Source organism: Cuculus canorus, chromosome 6 (assembly GCF_017976375.1).
Source record: "Cuculus canorus isolate bCucCan1 chromosome 6, bCucCan1.pri, whole genome shotgun sequence".
Lineage (NCBI taxonomy): Eukaryota > Metazoa > Chordata > Aves > Cuculiformes > Cuculidae > Cuculus > Cuculus canorus.
This window is the reverse complement of record NC_071406.1, coordinates 15,524,454-15,539,240: the sequence shown is the minus strand read 5'-3', so window position 1 is coordinate 15,539,240 and position 14,787 is coordinate 15,524,454. Positions and strand designations below refer to the sequence as shown.

Here is a 14,787-nt window from a genome sequence, read left to right as displayed (position 1 = left end):
ATGCTACAGGCTAGGGAAAGAGATACTGGAAACCTCTCAGTGGAAAAAGACCTGAGGGTGTTGGTTGATAGCAGGCTGAACATGAGCCAGCAGTGTGCCCAGTTGGCCAAGAAGGCCAACAGACATCTTGGATTGTATCAGAAATAGTGTAGCCAGCAGAAGGAGGGAAATTATTGTCATCCTGTACTTGGCACTGGTGAAGATGCACCTTGAAAGCTTAAGAAATATATTCTTAAACTTGCACTCACAGCAACAATGTGGAGAAGACAATGTTGGAAGATTGTTACAAAATTAAAAAAAAGCATATATTCTCGCAGATAGTCTGGAAAGTGACTACAGAGATACATGTTAAATATACAATTTTAAGAAAATGTATACCATTTCCTCAGGGGTTTAATTTTCCATAATAATACCAATAAAAGAAAACAGAGCCCTTGGAAAGTGTCAACTCCTGCCTGGACTTAGAGCTAGGCAATAAATAATTATATATATTTTCCCAGCTCCACCTTAACCTGATACCTGTATAGAGAGAGAGGGCAAGACCTGGGAAGACACTGCACAAGAAAAACGATTATTAGAGAAAATGACACAAACACATTCCATTAATGTTAGTGCAGAGGGAAGATGAAACAAAAATATTACTTCGCCTTCGTGCAATATTAACATATTTTACTATACAGCACAGAACTGCTTGGAAAAATATAGTTTTAGTGAATAATGACCTCTTTTTAGTCTGTTTGAGTAAAAGTATTTTTTCTCCAGACAGACTGATTATTCACCCTTTATTGCAGAGAGCTGACAAACGTGAGGAGTTAAGACGTGAACTTTTTTTCAAAAAGAATTTACCTTTTGCCAAGAAATTGGTTTATAGAAAAGATATTGTTTGGTCCAACTCAGAACCATATTCTGGTGATGCTTTCTTTTAAACTTTCAATAGCCACCTTATTTTTTTTTTTTTTTTTAAATGAACCCACCCCCAACAAAACCAACAATGTTCTCCCTGCCCCAAGGACTGAATCTGTGAAAAGGTCAGACAGAATCTAGTAAGAAACTTCCTGATCCTGCAACAGGAGAAGACAAAAAGCTGGACTGGAGGGCTGGAGGAAAATGAAAAAATTGGGACAGGCTTTCAAAGTCTGCGTAGCTTATAACTTTGAGAAGGAAAGTGAGTAAGGTGACATTGTAGGTCAGTTAAGGTTTAAAGTAATCTGATCCTGAACTATTTGGTCTTCTCCTTGGGCCTGTAATTAATTTTTCATTGCAGTCAGAGAAGCTGCAGAGATGAGATATCTGGTTAAACTTAAATACAACTGTCAGATGATTTCTGAGGGGAAAAGAAGGGGAGAGAGGTATTGAATGAGAAGGCTAAGAAAAATAATTCTTTGTGGGCTCAGCAGAAGTCTTCATGACTAGTTCTTGTGGTTTAACTTTTGGCAAGTGTTCAGCACCTTGCTGTTTAGGAGAATCAAGTTGTTCCTGAATCTGTGCTGTGCCTTCCATTTTGCACGCTGCTTTCTTTTGCCCCAGTGTCAGAAGCATCACTCATGTCATGCAAGATGAAGGACTGAGAGAGTCCCCAGCACCTTTAATGGAACAACAATCTTTATCCCTTTACCAGAAAACTAGAGGTGTAATAACCTCTCTGGTTCTTCAATGTCTGTTCTGGTAGGTAAGTTGTGCTTCTGCTCAACAGAAGGGAACACAGACATTTCAGCTCTATGGAAGAATTTCTGAGCACAACACTGTATTTATGCATAACATTACAAGAACAATAGAAAAGTTATGGAGAGCCCTGAGGGTCACACATGTATCTGTGAAACAAAAATTTATGAATGGAGAAGAAAGCAGAAATTGACAGTAAAGAACAGCAGAAAGTGTAATTTGATTGAAATACAATACAAAACCTTATTTGAGTTAAATATGACTTACAGTGGTCTTTTTAAAGCTGCTATTGATCACTCCATTAGGTGTTAGAATGAATAAAGATGATTGTTCCTAGTAACCAAGAATGTGGTATTAACTTGCATTTTATCATCATATCCATATGTCACACTGAGAAGGGCTTTCAAGTGAATCTGCTAACAATCCCTCAGGGAGAGTAAATACTTTCTTTCCAAGATACTGGAAACTGAGGGACCACTCTGGTCTTCCTGCTCGTAAACCAAACATCAGTCGTTAGAAAACCTCTCTCTGTGCAGCCCTAAAAAGACTGTTTGCAAAAAGTTTAGGTCTTACACATCTTTTTCTTTAAGGTGAAATAGAAATGTTAATCAAAATCTTTCCTAGGAGGCAGATTAATTACTGCAAGGCCGAGACTCTTTTCTATCTCAGTAGCCGAAATATCCTGTACTGAAAGTTTAGGTTCAGCACTGATGACAGAAGAGGTGTGAAGCAAATCATATGTATGTTGAGGGCATATTTCTTGCCCTCTCCTCCCCACCGGTAAGCCAGGCTTTCCTGATCCCTGGCTCCTGGCTCTGCAGGGGGTACGGTTAGGACCAGGATGGACAAGGAACTAAAACAGAGGGGGCATTCAGGGTGCTGAGGAGCGAGCCAGGGCCAGGCGTCCCACTCCCTGCTTGATGCTCTGTCCTGTCCTGCTGGCTTGAGATGTTCATGCTCCATCCATGGAAGTGTTGCCCCATCCCTGGAGGTGGTGCCCCATCCCTGGAGGTTATGTCCTGTCCCTGAAGGTGTTCAAGGCCAGGTTGGGTGGGGCTTTGAGTAGCCTGATCTAGTGGGACATGTCCCTGCCCATGGCAGGGGGGGTTGGAACTAGATGATCTTTAAGGTCCCTTCCAACCCAAACTGTTCTATGATTCTGTGATTCCATGCTTCTGTGTGTAGGATGTTGCTATGTGATGACACATATTGCTAAGAATTCTTATTTTCATACACTTCCCTTTATTTTTTCCTTTACTTAACTCCTCGTTTCTGCTGTAAGCTTATCAACTACTGGTCACCTCTGATCCCCAAACACTTCCATTATTTCTTAGCAAACAGCCAACGACCTATGACCAGTCTCCATGTAATTGTGTGCTGAAGCACTTCCAATAACTCTGAATCCCATGGTCAGATATGGTATAAAGTCAAGGTCAAACCTCCATTATAAACTTGCTAATAATGGAGGATGCAGTGTGCAGTCCTCAGTAGTCTTATGTCTCTGTTTGTCATCCCAGCGAGAGCATTGCTAATGAACCATTTGGTTACGCTGGCCTCCAAACAGTTTTATACATCAAAGTCCCACAGCACATGAAAGGCCCATTGGAAGAGCTGGTCTTATCACAATTTCTCTACTTACAGATACTAAAACTCAGATTATGTACTGCACTTCTGTTACCCTCCAGATTTTCACTAATTTGAGACATTATTCTGACGCAGCAACATATCACTTAAAGACCTGCTGTGGCAGAGGTAAGATTACAATACGTATTATACTAGGCATAGCCTCTAGAATATTGTTTAACTAGGGATAAAAGAGAAATTGTATGGAAAGCATGAAGAGCAAAGCAGTATTCACATTTGGTACTGTTGCGTTGAAGGTAGCCCATCCATCAGATGGGCTTACAAACCCATGAGATGTTTGTAAGCCTGCTGGGAACTTTTAAGAATACTGTGTGTTAGATATTAAGTGTACAGGTCTACAGTGGTATCCACAGGATTCCTTCAGAGCTAATTATTTTTTGATTTCTTCTATTTTTTGACTCCTTCTTAGAACTATCAAAAGGTTCTCTTGTTTTTTTTTTAATCCCAATACTAGCAGTGTATCTTTTAGGGTTTGTATCTTCCATTGAGAAAACTTCCAGTTGACTATTCCTTTTTGATCTATGTTTTTATAAGAACAACATAACTGGAATTCTCGAAGTTCATGGTATTTTAAAAGAAAACAAAAATATGAGAACAATAGTTCAAATGCTGAAAACTACGACTTTAATTGTAAAGTTATTTCTTTTTTCTATTTTTGGCTTTTTTTTTTTTTTTTTTAAATTCAAAATATAGTAGATCTACACCAGCAGTGTATTAATAGCTTTGGTAAATACAAACATTATCATCAACTTTAACATAGAGTCAACAGTAAGGTTTGAACACTCTGTGTTCTATATTCTTGTCATAGCAATGCTGCGATTCAAGCAGATTTTAATACAAGATATCAGATATTTTCCATCATATATACAGTTTGAAACAACAGAAAAATGGTGTAAAGACATGAGGTTATGCTGAAAGATCAGCACTTATAAAGATTTCTACTTTAATTTAGTGTGTTTCTTTCTGACATGAGTGAGAAAATTTTTATTGCAGAAAGGATAAATATAGTCAGTGAAATTCTTGTGCCACTGATTTCAGTGGGATCTTATCTCACCACACAGGGATCAGTCATGTAGAATAAGAACTCCTTATTTCCAGTCAGTGACTATATTGCCTTCTTAGCAAGCAGAGGACTTCTACTACTAAAACCATTTAATTTGTCTGTAATATCATGGAAATTTTTACTCACAATATGTTTTTCTTTTATGTTGTTAACTTCCTTTATTAACTACCTCAATTTCCAGAAATCAGGTATGTGTTCATCGCTTGCTCAGAGGTTCTTTAGCTTACTATCTTATATGAACTGCTTCTGTGAAGTTTCTGCATTTTATAAACACAAAGCTTTCTTATGTGAAGAACTGAGAGATTTTTGAAAACACAATAAACAGCTCTTAATGCTTTTAACATGAGTACTCTTTTAGTGTATATTTACCAGTATTTTTTGACTGGACTGGCACACGCGAGGAATTCAAACACCTGATATAATTAAAATAAATTTTTTGTCAGCAGTTACCTTCAGCAAATGCACTTGGATTTCTCTAAATGGCAATATTTATTTTATTTGATGAAAACCTGCTTTCCAATTCTATTGGCATTTAATTACCTTCTTCCTCTCTGTAACTTTTTACTGATTTGCATCTTGTCTCAGTCTTTCCTGGACTCTATGAGGAATTCTCACAGGCTGTAGCTAGCGGTGCTATCCTACTTACCCTGCAGCTATAAATGTTTCAGCACCTTAAAAGGGAACAGTCCTTTTTATTTTCCTGTCCTAGTGTTCTCTCAATGATCCCTAGATTTGATTTTAGAGAAAAACTGATGTTAACCTTCTGAGGAATCTGACGATTATATTTTTAATAGTCCCCCAAAGTGATTTGGTCCTGTTGTTCTAAAAAGAAAAAAGTATATATAAGCAGTTACTTTGACCAGTAACTCACTACATACTCCTCAGGACTGCATTAATATGCAGTAGCACATTGGACCTCAGGAAATGCTGGAATGATAGAGGCTGAGCCCTAGAAATGATGTGTATCAGGTAATGGGTGACCAGGTACAAATTCGGGACTGACTGCTTTTGGACAGAATCACTTGCTGAGCTGTAAAGCTGCTGCAGGGGCTGACCAACGTAACTAGAAATATTATATTTAACTCTTGTCATTTCTGTATATCTTTAAAAAATGTCTTGTGTTCCTACAATATCATATGTATCTTCTGTCTTCCAGCCCCAGCAAATACTGGTAACTTTAATGCACAGCTTTCCTATACATCATTGAAATGTTACTTATATTTCTAAACATAAGCCAGTGGCTTTCTGTGCAAAGTAGAATTCAACAAACTTTCACAGGGCATTAAACCATCAGGAAAAAAATGAGTTGCTTGAGGGATTGTCATTCTTCTCCCTTGTTTACTGAACACTAAAGATCTATAGCACTAAATTTAACTAACTAGAGACCTTGCTGTACTATTTCTAGAGTGGTTTTCTGTGAATATGTGGCCTATGTGATCATTCTGTAAATCAGTCTTAAGACAGGTTTGTCAGGTTTGAGCAAATTTGATATAGCATTGGAAGTCCAAACCTAAAGCCTGTGTAAAAATCGGTTCTTGGCTGGCAGAAAGGGACAGTCTCTTCACTGATTAAAATAAATAAATAAATACTTAAGTAAGTGGCCAATCCTTTCCCATAGAGAAGGCCATAGGGATCCAGATGGGAGCCAAAGGATCTGCAAGCAAGGATAACAGTCACGAGTGGGGAGATGGGGCACCAGAGAGCTGCAGGAAAACAGGGAATAACAGTGGAGGGACATGGGATAAAAGTAAGTTTCCTTAATTCTCCAATTCAGGAAGCAAATTGTAAAAATCATTCAATCATCAGTGATGAAAAGCTGTGTCTGCCAACTGAGACATCTCAGTGTGGTACATAATGTTTGTTTTATCACAGCATGCTTCTTGCAGAAGGATGTTTTGCTAATTAGTCCTAAAAGTTATAGGAAGTTTGTACTGCATTAATCGAATGACTCAAGACAGCATGAGTAGAAAATAGCAGGACCAGGCTGTTAGCATCTACCAGTAATCAGATGTGATGAGCTTTCTTCAATACAAAGCAAAATTTATCCTGAAAAATACCAAATAAACAGAAAATATCCACAAACCATCTATTGTTTCTGTTCAGTGTGCTCGAGTCATTACTAAATATACAAAACCCTGGAACCCAAAAGAACGCTGTAAAAAATAAACTAACTGAAACCGTAGCTCTTGCCAGAGTCACTACTCTGCAAATCTTCAAAGTGTGTCATTACCAATGGGGAAGCTGTTGCAGTATGCTCGGACTGTCAGCCTAGATAAATGGGCAAAATGGGATAAATAGATATAATTAGGCTACTAAGAAAGGATGTAGTCAAAGACCAGTAGTTGCATTCAGTTCAGATCTGGGGAAATAAATGACACAAAGTCTGGTGTTGACTGTATGGCTCAGAATTGGCTGAGCTCCACTGAAATGCTCTACTACCAGAATTTCTGGCTTCTCTAGTTCCAGTGTGGACAGCTGGTCTGCCTCAGTCCACTTCATAATTGAAAAACTCACACACACCCCAAAAGAGACACTAATTCAGGTTCTTACATGTATTGGGTATGACACAGTTTTCTATTTATAATTAGCAGGGTCAAGTTACAAAAAAACCAGAATTTCATGACTGGAGAGGAAAGCAGGAATTTATTCCCTGTGTCCCTCACACCTTCCTCTAAAGTTAATTTTCTTTAACAGCCAAACTTACATTACATGGTCTGAATATATGAAAAGGGACAAATGGCTGGAAGCCCTCTGTAGGTCCTGCTAGCACTGGAGGAAAGTTTTTTTAGAGTTGCCATGCTTTGTGTGGGAGATGCAGCAGAGCTTAAGTCACTCCACGTACCCTCTCCTCAGAGGAAGTATTTACATTTTTATTGAACTAGAGGGTCAAGGGTCCACAGTTTTACAAACTCAGTCTTACAGCTAATATTAAAGAATTTCTCCAACACTTGTCCTAGAAAAATAAAACCAATTCCTTTTTCAAAAGTAGTAAAAATATTAAAATAGTAATGTATCTGAGAAGGAAACAGTCAGGTGCATAATATCAAAATATTTGAGCTCTTCTAGTGTTGGGTTTTGTGCATTTTATACTGCACTAGTCACAGAAAACAATGCAGTTCTGTGATGATATGTTACAAACATCTCCTTAGCATTTAGTAAATTTGGCATGATTTTGATATTCTTTGGTTAAAATGCAAACACATAGGTATTTAAGATTCAAAAGCAAAGCTATTTGGATTCTAAGAATCAAGTCCATTTCCTTCAGGTTCTGAGAAAAGACTGAGATTGTGACTAAAAAGACAAAAACATCCCATTTCTTCACTCAGAGTCTTTTCTTGTTCAGATCTGTCTTCTCTCACAGCATTTTTGTGGACAGTGTTGATAATCAGTACTGGAGTCCAGGAGCTTTCCAAGCTTGTGTGCCAAGAAGTGAGCACAAGCGACCAGCAACGTTTTGAAACCACAGTTGTAGATGACACACATATGTGTATGTATATATACACATATATTTGTGTTTGTGTGAGTACACACATACATATATCAAAACATAGGGAAAAACATATTGAGTTGAGCAGACCTCATCAGTGTAATTTCTTATCGTATATTTCTCCGCCTTTATGTTTAGTGGTCCAGGGCACCATTGCAGCTTGGGATGAGGAGGTGCAGAGAACAACTATTCTATTTCTGGAACTAATTATGGGCTTCAATTAGGAAGCCTACTAGGGTAGAGAAACTCATCACCGTTGATTCTTCGGTGAGGAATAAGATCTTTTCATTTTACCCACCATGAATAATCTATTTATTTATTTATAAGAAAGCATTGATGGTCAGTGTAATTCTCTTACCTAGCACAATATAAAAGCTATACTGAGGCCACACAGAGGGAGACATTGATACAAGTGGGATGCAGATACAGTGCAAGCTTTTTCATAGTGGCAGTCTTACGGCTGCATTTGTAAAAGTTTTATCAGTATCTGCACCAAAACCGAATCCCTCTCCCTGCAAAAAACCAAAATCCTTCTGGCAGGCATTCAAGAGAATTTTCCAATGCAAAATAAATAAATAAATACTCAGGCAGAAAAATCTTGAAAGAATCAAGTAGACCTCTGTTGTTTCAAAAGGCCTGTTCAAACCAAGATGCTTTACCTTTTAAAATCTATCTATTTATGCATGCATGCAGGGAACCTACCAACTATTTGGAATCATATTTGTAAGTCTACTGACTATTATACACCATATTGTAAATTCCAAAAATTTACAGTTCTCAGGTTGCCATGCAGAGTAAGTTAGAAATAAATCCTTCATTCTTACATTTCCCATGTTTTTTAACAGTTTCATTTCTTTGAAGTGTCTGACTTTTAGATATTTAAAATTCAAACAATTAAAAAAAAATCCCAATCTAAATTCCCAAGCAAACAAATGGAATTCCCCTGTGCCAACAAAATAGCACATTTATGGGAGGGAGGAGATATCTTGGATACAAAGCTATTTCAGTTCCAGCTACATTAGCTTCATCTAGTTTAATATTTATCCTGTGACCATTTGAAATTCAATTTCAGGTAGTTCTGTATCATATCAGCATAGGATGCATCATTAACTCTAAGAGGATGTTTTCTGTTGGCATCTGTTATTTTCAACAAATGTCAAGGCTTGACATTTGCTATCTTTATCCGGTTTTAGTGTATCACTCTTACTGAGATTTTGTTTCTTCTTGTGAGATATTGATTTCAACTGTGACCAGCTGTGTTGCTAATAAAATCAACAGGCAAGTATCTGGCATTTAGTTCTTCACTGGCAGAGGACAAGAAATATCCCAGTGACAAAAAAAAGGTAAAGAAATACTTTTCAATTAGGATGCTTGCCTGTATCCTAATACTATCCATCTCTTAGCTCTTCTGTTGATGTAGCATTTCTGATTGATTCCCTTGGGGAAGTCTCCATGGAAATCCTTGCCTCTCAGATGAAATATTCCTTTTTGCTCTCATCCACTGCTTCCTGGAGAGCAGGGTCATTTTTCAAAGCAGCATCTGCACTTTCGGCAAACTCGGTTCCTTTTGCCTCATTGGTATGGTAGGTGCCCTTATGTCTGTACATGTAACGGACCATCACCACCAGCAGGCAAATGAGGACAAACACCACTGCAGCAATCACACCTAGAGGAAAGACACTGGTTAAATGCTCTGTCAGTAGTAAAGTGCAAGTAGTATCTCACAGCCAGGCACTGCAAATTGAATTACTTGATAGGGAAAAGTCTACGTATCAGAAGTTGTTTGCATGTTGCAGTGGCCAGAGTCACAACAGTCTGACACCACAAAAAAACAAGATTAGGTATAGATACTGCAGGAACGCAGGTCAAAGTCTTATTCAATTGCTTAATTTGGTTGAACTAATTGGAGCTTAAAGTTCATTACGAAATGAGAAGCAGTGAGATAATATAAAGGAAAACCCATAGGTTCTTTCATCCTTCTGGTACCACATAACCAGGGGAATTTGGAGGTGACCTAATTCTGCCTCCATGACTGTACTCAATTTCAGGAGTTCAGGGCACTGAGTATTTCTTAGGAGACATTCAACAAGTAGCAGGAGTCATATGACTGCAGTATTGCTCTGTATTTGCAAGCTGCCATTTCATGCTGTGTTCTAATTAAGAAAATCTGATTGTAATGAATGTGGAAGTGACACCTGGGATGAGGAATGGATTCTGGGTAGATCTTTCCTGTCTTCTGGATGAAGGCTAATTACTAGCGATATGTTGACTAGACAAAAATTTCCACAGGTAACCCAAATGTGCATGGGAATAAATGGTGAATGGAAGCACTCCTAGTGAAGGAAACTGAGCCCAAAGTCCGTGTAGTGGTGGTGGTGTACAGAGAACACTGTGGGTCCTCACTTCCCACAGGTTTTCCTTTTTTCTTTTTCTACCATGAAAGACAGAAGTCCATAAAAGAGAGGCACCCCTGACAAGCCCATTGTTAAATAATTACAAGCCTATCCCTTTCTCTCCAATGAAATTGTTCGCTTAAGAATTGTGAAAATAAATGAAGCATTTTGGAGTTTATTGAACTTGTCTGATTTTTTAAACACTTTTAGATACAACTGGGATGTGCTTTTAAACTCTTTAGCTGTGATTCTGTACAAATACATAATATTGAACTGATTCTATATTCACATGACTCTGTGAGTGAACCTCAAATTAAAGAAATACACAATAAAAAGTACCAGAACAAGACATTCCTAGGAAAATTCCATATATGGAGTGTGAAGCTGCTATGAGGATACAACAGGTAGGAATTAATGACTCATTGTAAACATCTACAGTTTGGGAGGCTTCATCTTAGTTACTCCTCTTGGGCCAACTTTGGACACTTTTAACATTCAGCTGGACGGGGTGCTGGGCCATCTTGTCTAAACTGTGCTTTGGCCAAGAAAGGATCAGATGATCCTTGCAGTCTTTCCAGCTGGTATTCTATAATATGATTCTATGATTCTATGATCTGCTGCTAACAGTGGACAGGGTGTGTGATTCCTCTTCTAGAAAAGAATTCCTGTGGTTAGTCAGATGAATTGTTCCCTGGAAATGCCTGCTAGCAAAGAGGGGTATGTAGACAGTATCTTTCTTCTGTCCCCTGTGTTCAAGATGTGTAGCAGGAGTGGGTATCTTCAAAGCTTTATATTTTTCAGCTTCAGTAAACTGACTGGGGATACCTTATTGCCATGAAAACAGGGGAACAGACAGAACATTAAGAGGGTAAGTAAAAAGATAAGCCTGTGTTTAAAAATATGCCTGCAATAACATCATAGTTGCAGTGGGGGCTTCATCAGTTTTTAGGATCTCACTGGTATCCCTTGTCACAAGAGGCTTTAATAGGCTTTGGATGTACCACAATATTAATAAGTTTAAGGGACTAAGTACAAATCAATTTACTGCTACTTGTTCATAGAAAGCTGAAATTAAAGTTACGGGAGACGGGACCTGAGGGAAATATAGCAGAACCTCACCAATTTGCACTAATGATTGGTATACCCCCTTGTGAATGACTGAAATTAGAGTGTTAGTGTGGAAATGAACAAACACAATAAAAATAAAAAGACAGGTTCCCTCTGTGAACATAGCTTTTTTCATTTATTCTGACAACTGTATTTAGTTTAAATGCATGAGAGACCTTTAATGGAATACCAGAAAATGCATTGTGGTATGTTCTGTAAAAATAAAGGGTCAGCTGGTATGAGCTAGCATGGCTCAAATCAAAGGTGCTACACTATTTTTTGTGTTAAATGACAATTTTGGCCGGATGAATAATGAAGAATATCAGAGTCTGACTTTGCTGCTGGACCATTAGGTATTTTGTCTTCAAACGAGGAAATGGATGGAGGTGGTACTCCTCACTGTATGGTTTATGCTCATTATCTCATCTCATTATCTTGCCAATATCCCCTCTGGGAGCAGATTTCCCACTGGCCTAATTAACACTAATTGTGCCGCTCCTGTTTTCTTGTCAGCAAAGTAAGGGTTTTGCAAAATGCAAGGCATCAACCAACCTGCTGTTTTAATTCTAATGATGCTGCTTAGTATGGTCTACTGCTTACCTCCAATAACAGCCACATCTGTTCCAGCTGTGGGGCTCTCGATGTCATCCTCTATCAATAGATTAGAACATACAAAAGTTAGTTAAAGAAAAAGGAATTGGACCGTATGTAACAGCAATGACTGTCCTGGTGATGTTATATTATTTTAACCTCTGTAACTCAGAACTTAAACAAGATCTCTTGTTAGCAAAAGACATTTATGAAACATCTCATTAGAATTAGCTGTACTGTAACAGCTTTCTGTCACCACAACACTGGAAAATAAATATCTAGCACATTATGCAAACTATCATGGCCCTCAGGGAAACACCTACTGGTTATTGTGAGCACTTACCTGTAACATCCTCCCGTGAATGATTAAATTAAGAGTGTTAAGGTACTGTGATTACTCTCAGAAAGCCAGTTTCAGGGAAAAAGTGCTGATTTATTTTCCCATTTATGGCTCTTCGGAGTCTGATCTGGATCTTGATTTGATGCAAATTAATCTGGCTCTATTGATTTCAATTAGTATTTATTTATCTGCAATATCCTGTTTTTAATCTTAACATTTGTTTTCTTGTAAGCCTACATTTGGAATCAAGGGAGGCCTGTGATATGTGCATGGTATAAAACACAGTTGTCACTTAGAATAAGTATGAATTCAGAGCTGATAAATCAAATTGCGTTCTTTAGTGGATTACAAGTTATAAAAAAATATAACTTTGCAATTTAAATGCAAAAGAGAAGTACCTTCAAGACCTTTTGAGAAGTAAGAAATTTGTCTGAAAAGTTGTAAGCTGCTCAACCAGCATTTAGAATTTGAATTTTGATCTTAATTGTAGAACTTACTAAAAATATCTAAAACAACTAATGAATAAATAATGTATTTTAGAGGGGATCCACCACCTCCCCTAAAATTCAAACCAGTAAGGATTTTTCTCTCCTTATTATCAGATATAGACCTTAAGTGAATGTAAATTCATATAGACAAGAATTTTTCTGCTGGCTTCTCTGTGGTTGATCAGGGTACAATTTTGGGTCTTGTTTTCTGCTCCTTATTTCATGATATTGGTATGAGGTCACTTAGTCCTGAATTACGTGGATGTCTGAGAAGGTGATGAACTCCTGGAGTTTTTCCATACCAGGTTTATGGCAGGGCCCTTTCTTTATTATTATGCTATTTATACAATTGTAAATGATATTGGTTTCCAAAAAAAGGAAAATAGGTTTATATGAGGCCTTTTTTTTCCTTCCCATTTCCTTTTGGTAAATATAGTGGATATCTGGCTTTCCTTTTGCTAAATCTGTAATAGATTATACAACGATAAAACACTATCAGCAGTTTTCTCCTTACTCGTGTCCAATCTCTTATATCAAACTACAATAAACAGAGGAGAGCTGAGATTTAAAGGACCTCTCTCTTCCCAAACATGGGACATGCTTGTTCTGGAAAGCAGGAGTCTTTTCCTCTTGCCCATAGATACTTCTCATATTTTCTTCCAGCTACATACTGATGGAAATACTGAGTACACCTTGTGTAATTTAAAAACTCTAATTATGTCTACGTCCATTGAAAACCCATGTGCCTAAGAAGAGATTAATTGCTTCAAGGTCAAACTGTTCTGTGTCTCTTTCTACACTAAATATATGCTGCATGCCAAAAGAGCAGGCTCCTCTACAGCAATCAAATACTTGAAGGTGTGAATTCTAAAGTGCTTCCCTAGCCACACAGCTTGCTTCCAAACATTAACTCCAGATCAAATCATCATCCCTTTAATTATAAAAAGATATGCAAGTAACTCTTTGCTCTTTTCTGTCGTTCCCAGGTGCCCCTCAGGTTCAGATAACAAGTAGGTATCTTATCTCTAGTACTTGCTATCAGAGTGCTTTTTGATAATGGATTACAGTATCATCACTTTGCAGAAAAGTTTTCATTTCCATCCTGTACTTTTTAAGTTCTCAGAAGAATTCTGAACCCACCTTGAGCTACCACATAGCTGATACTGATCTATTATGCTGATAATGCTGTGCCATTTAGCAACTGTGATGTGGTTTCATTCACCACAGTTCCCATGCTACTGCAAGCACGAGGGTCAGACTTCTCCTCTGTGTGTTGACTTTTTACCACAGAAAGTGCTTGCTGTCCTCTCAGGTGGCCTTTTGCTGCATCATTCAGAGTGCCATGACACTGCAGCTACCACCAATCACAGACTCATAGAATCATAGAATCACCAGGTTGGAAAGGAACCACTGGATCATCGAGTCCAACCATTCCTAACACTCCCTAAACCATGCCCCTCAGCACCTCGTCCACCTGTCCCTTAAACACCTCCAGGGAAGGTGACTCCACCCCTCCCTGGGCAGCCTGTTCCAGTGCCCAATGACCCTTTCTGTGAAAATTCTTTTCCTGATGTCCAGCCTGAACCCCCCGGGGGAGCTTGAGGCCATTCCCCCTTGTCCTGTCCTCTGTCACCGGGGAGAAGAGCCCAGCTCCCTTCTCTCCACAACCTCCTTCCAGGTAGTTGTATAGAAGATTCTGGACTTTGCTCCCTAGATAATTTTCTGAACAAGGAAGATAGAGGGGAGAGAGAGACCCTCAATGCCTGTCTCACAGCCCCTGAAATTTCACTTTGTTCAAAATATCTATGTGATTCATGGCAATATCACAATATCGCTAGACAGAACGAAGGTATCAGTGTCATTCAAAATTCCAGCAGTATCAGCCTTCATGAAACATGACTGAGGAAAATGCAAAGCATGTACTCATGAAATGAAGCCATCTTCCTAGAGTAAGGGTGAGACAACAGTCGCTATCCAGACAGAAGTCCATGCTTGGCCAGGAGCCTCAGTAT

The 14,787-nt window shown here is 38.4% G+C and overlaps 1 protein-coding gene across 1 annotated transcript in view; it reads right to left on the bottom strand.

Annotated features, from left to right (window-relative positions):
* Positions 1 to 334: 334 nt before the first annotated feature.
* The window catches only part of GYPC (glycophorin C (Gerbich blood group)), a 39,813-nt gene continuing 25,360 nt past the window's right edge, over positions 335 to 14,787 (bottom strand). The window contains exons 2-3 of the mRNA XM_054070115.1: positions 11,957 to 12,007; positions 335 to 9,522 (exon numbers count right to left, since the gene is read on the bottom strand). Of these exons, the coding sequence (XP_053926090.1) occupies positions 9,326 to 9,522; positions 11,957 to 12,007 (248 nt within the window). The 3' untranslated portion in view covers positions 335 to 9,325. The remainder of the gene's footprint in view (positions 9,523 to 11,956; positions 12,008 to 14,787) is intronic.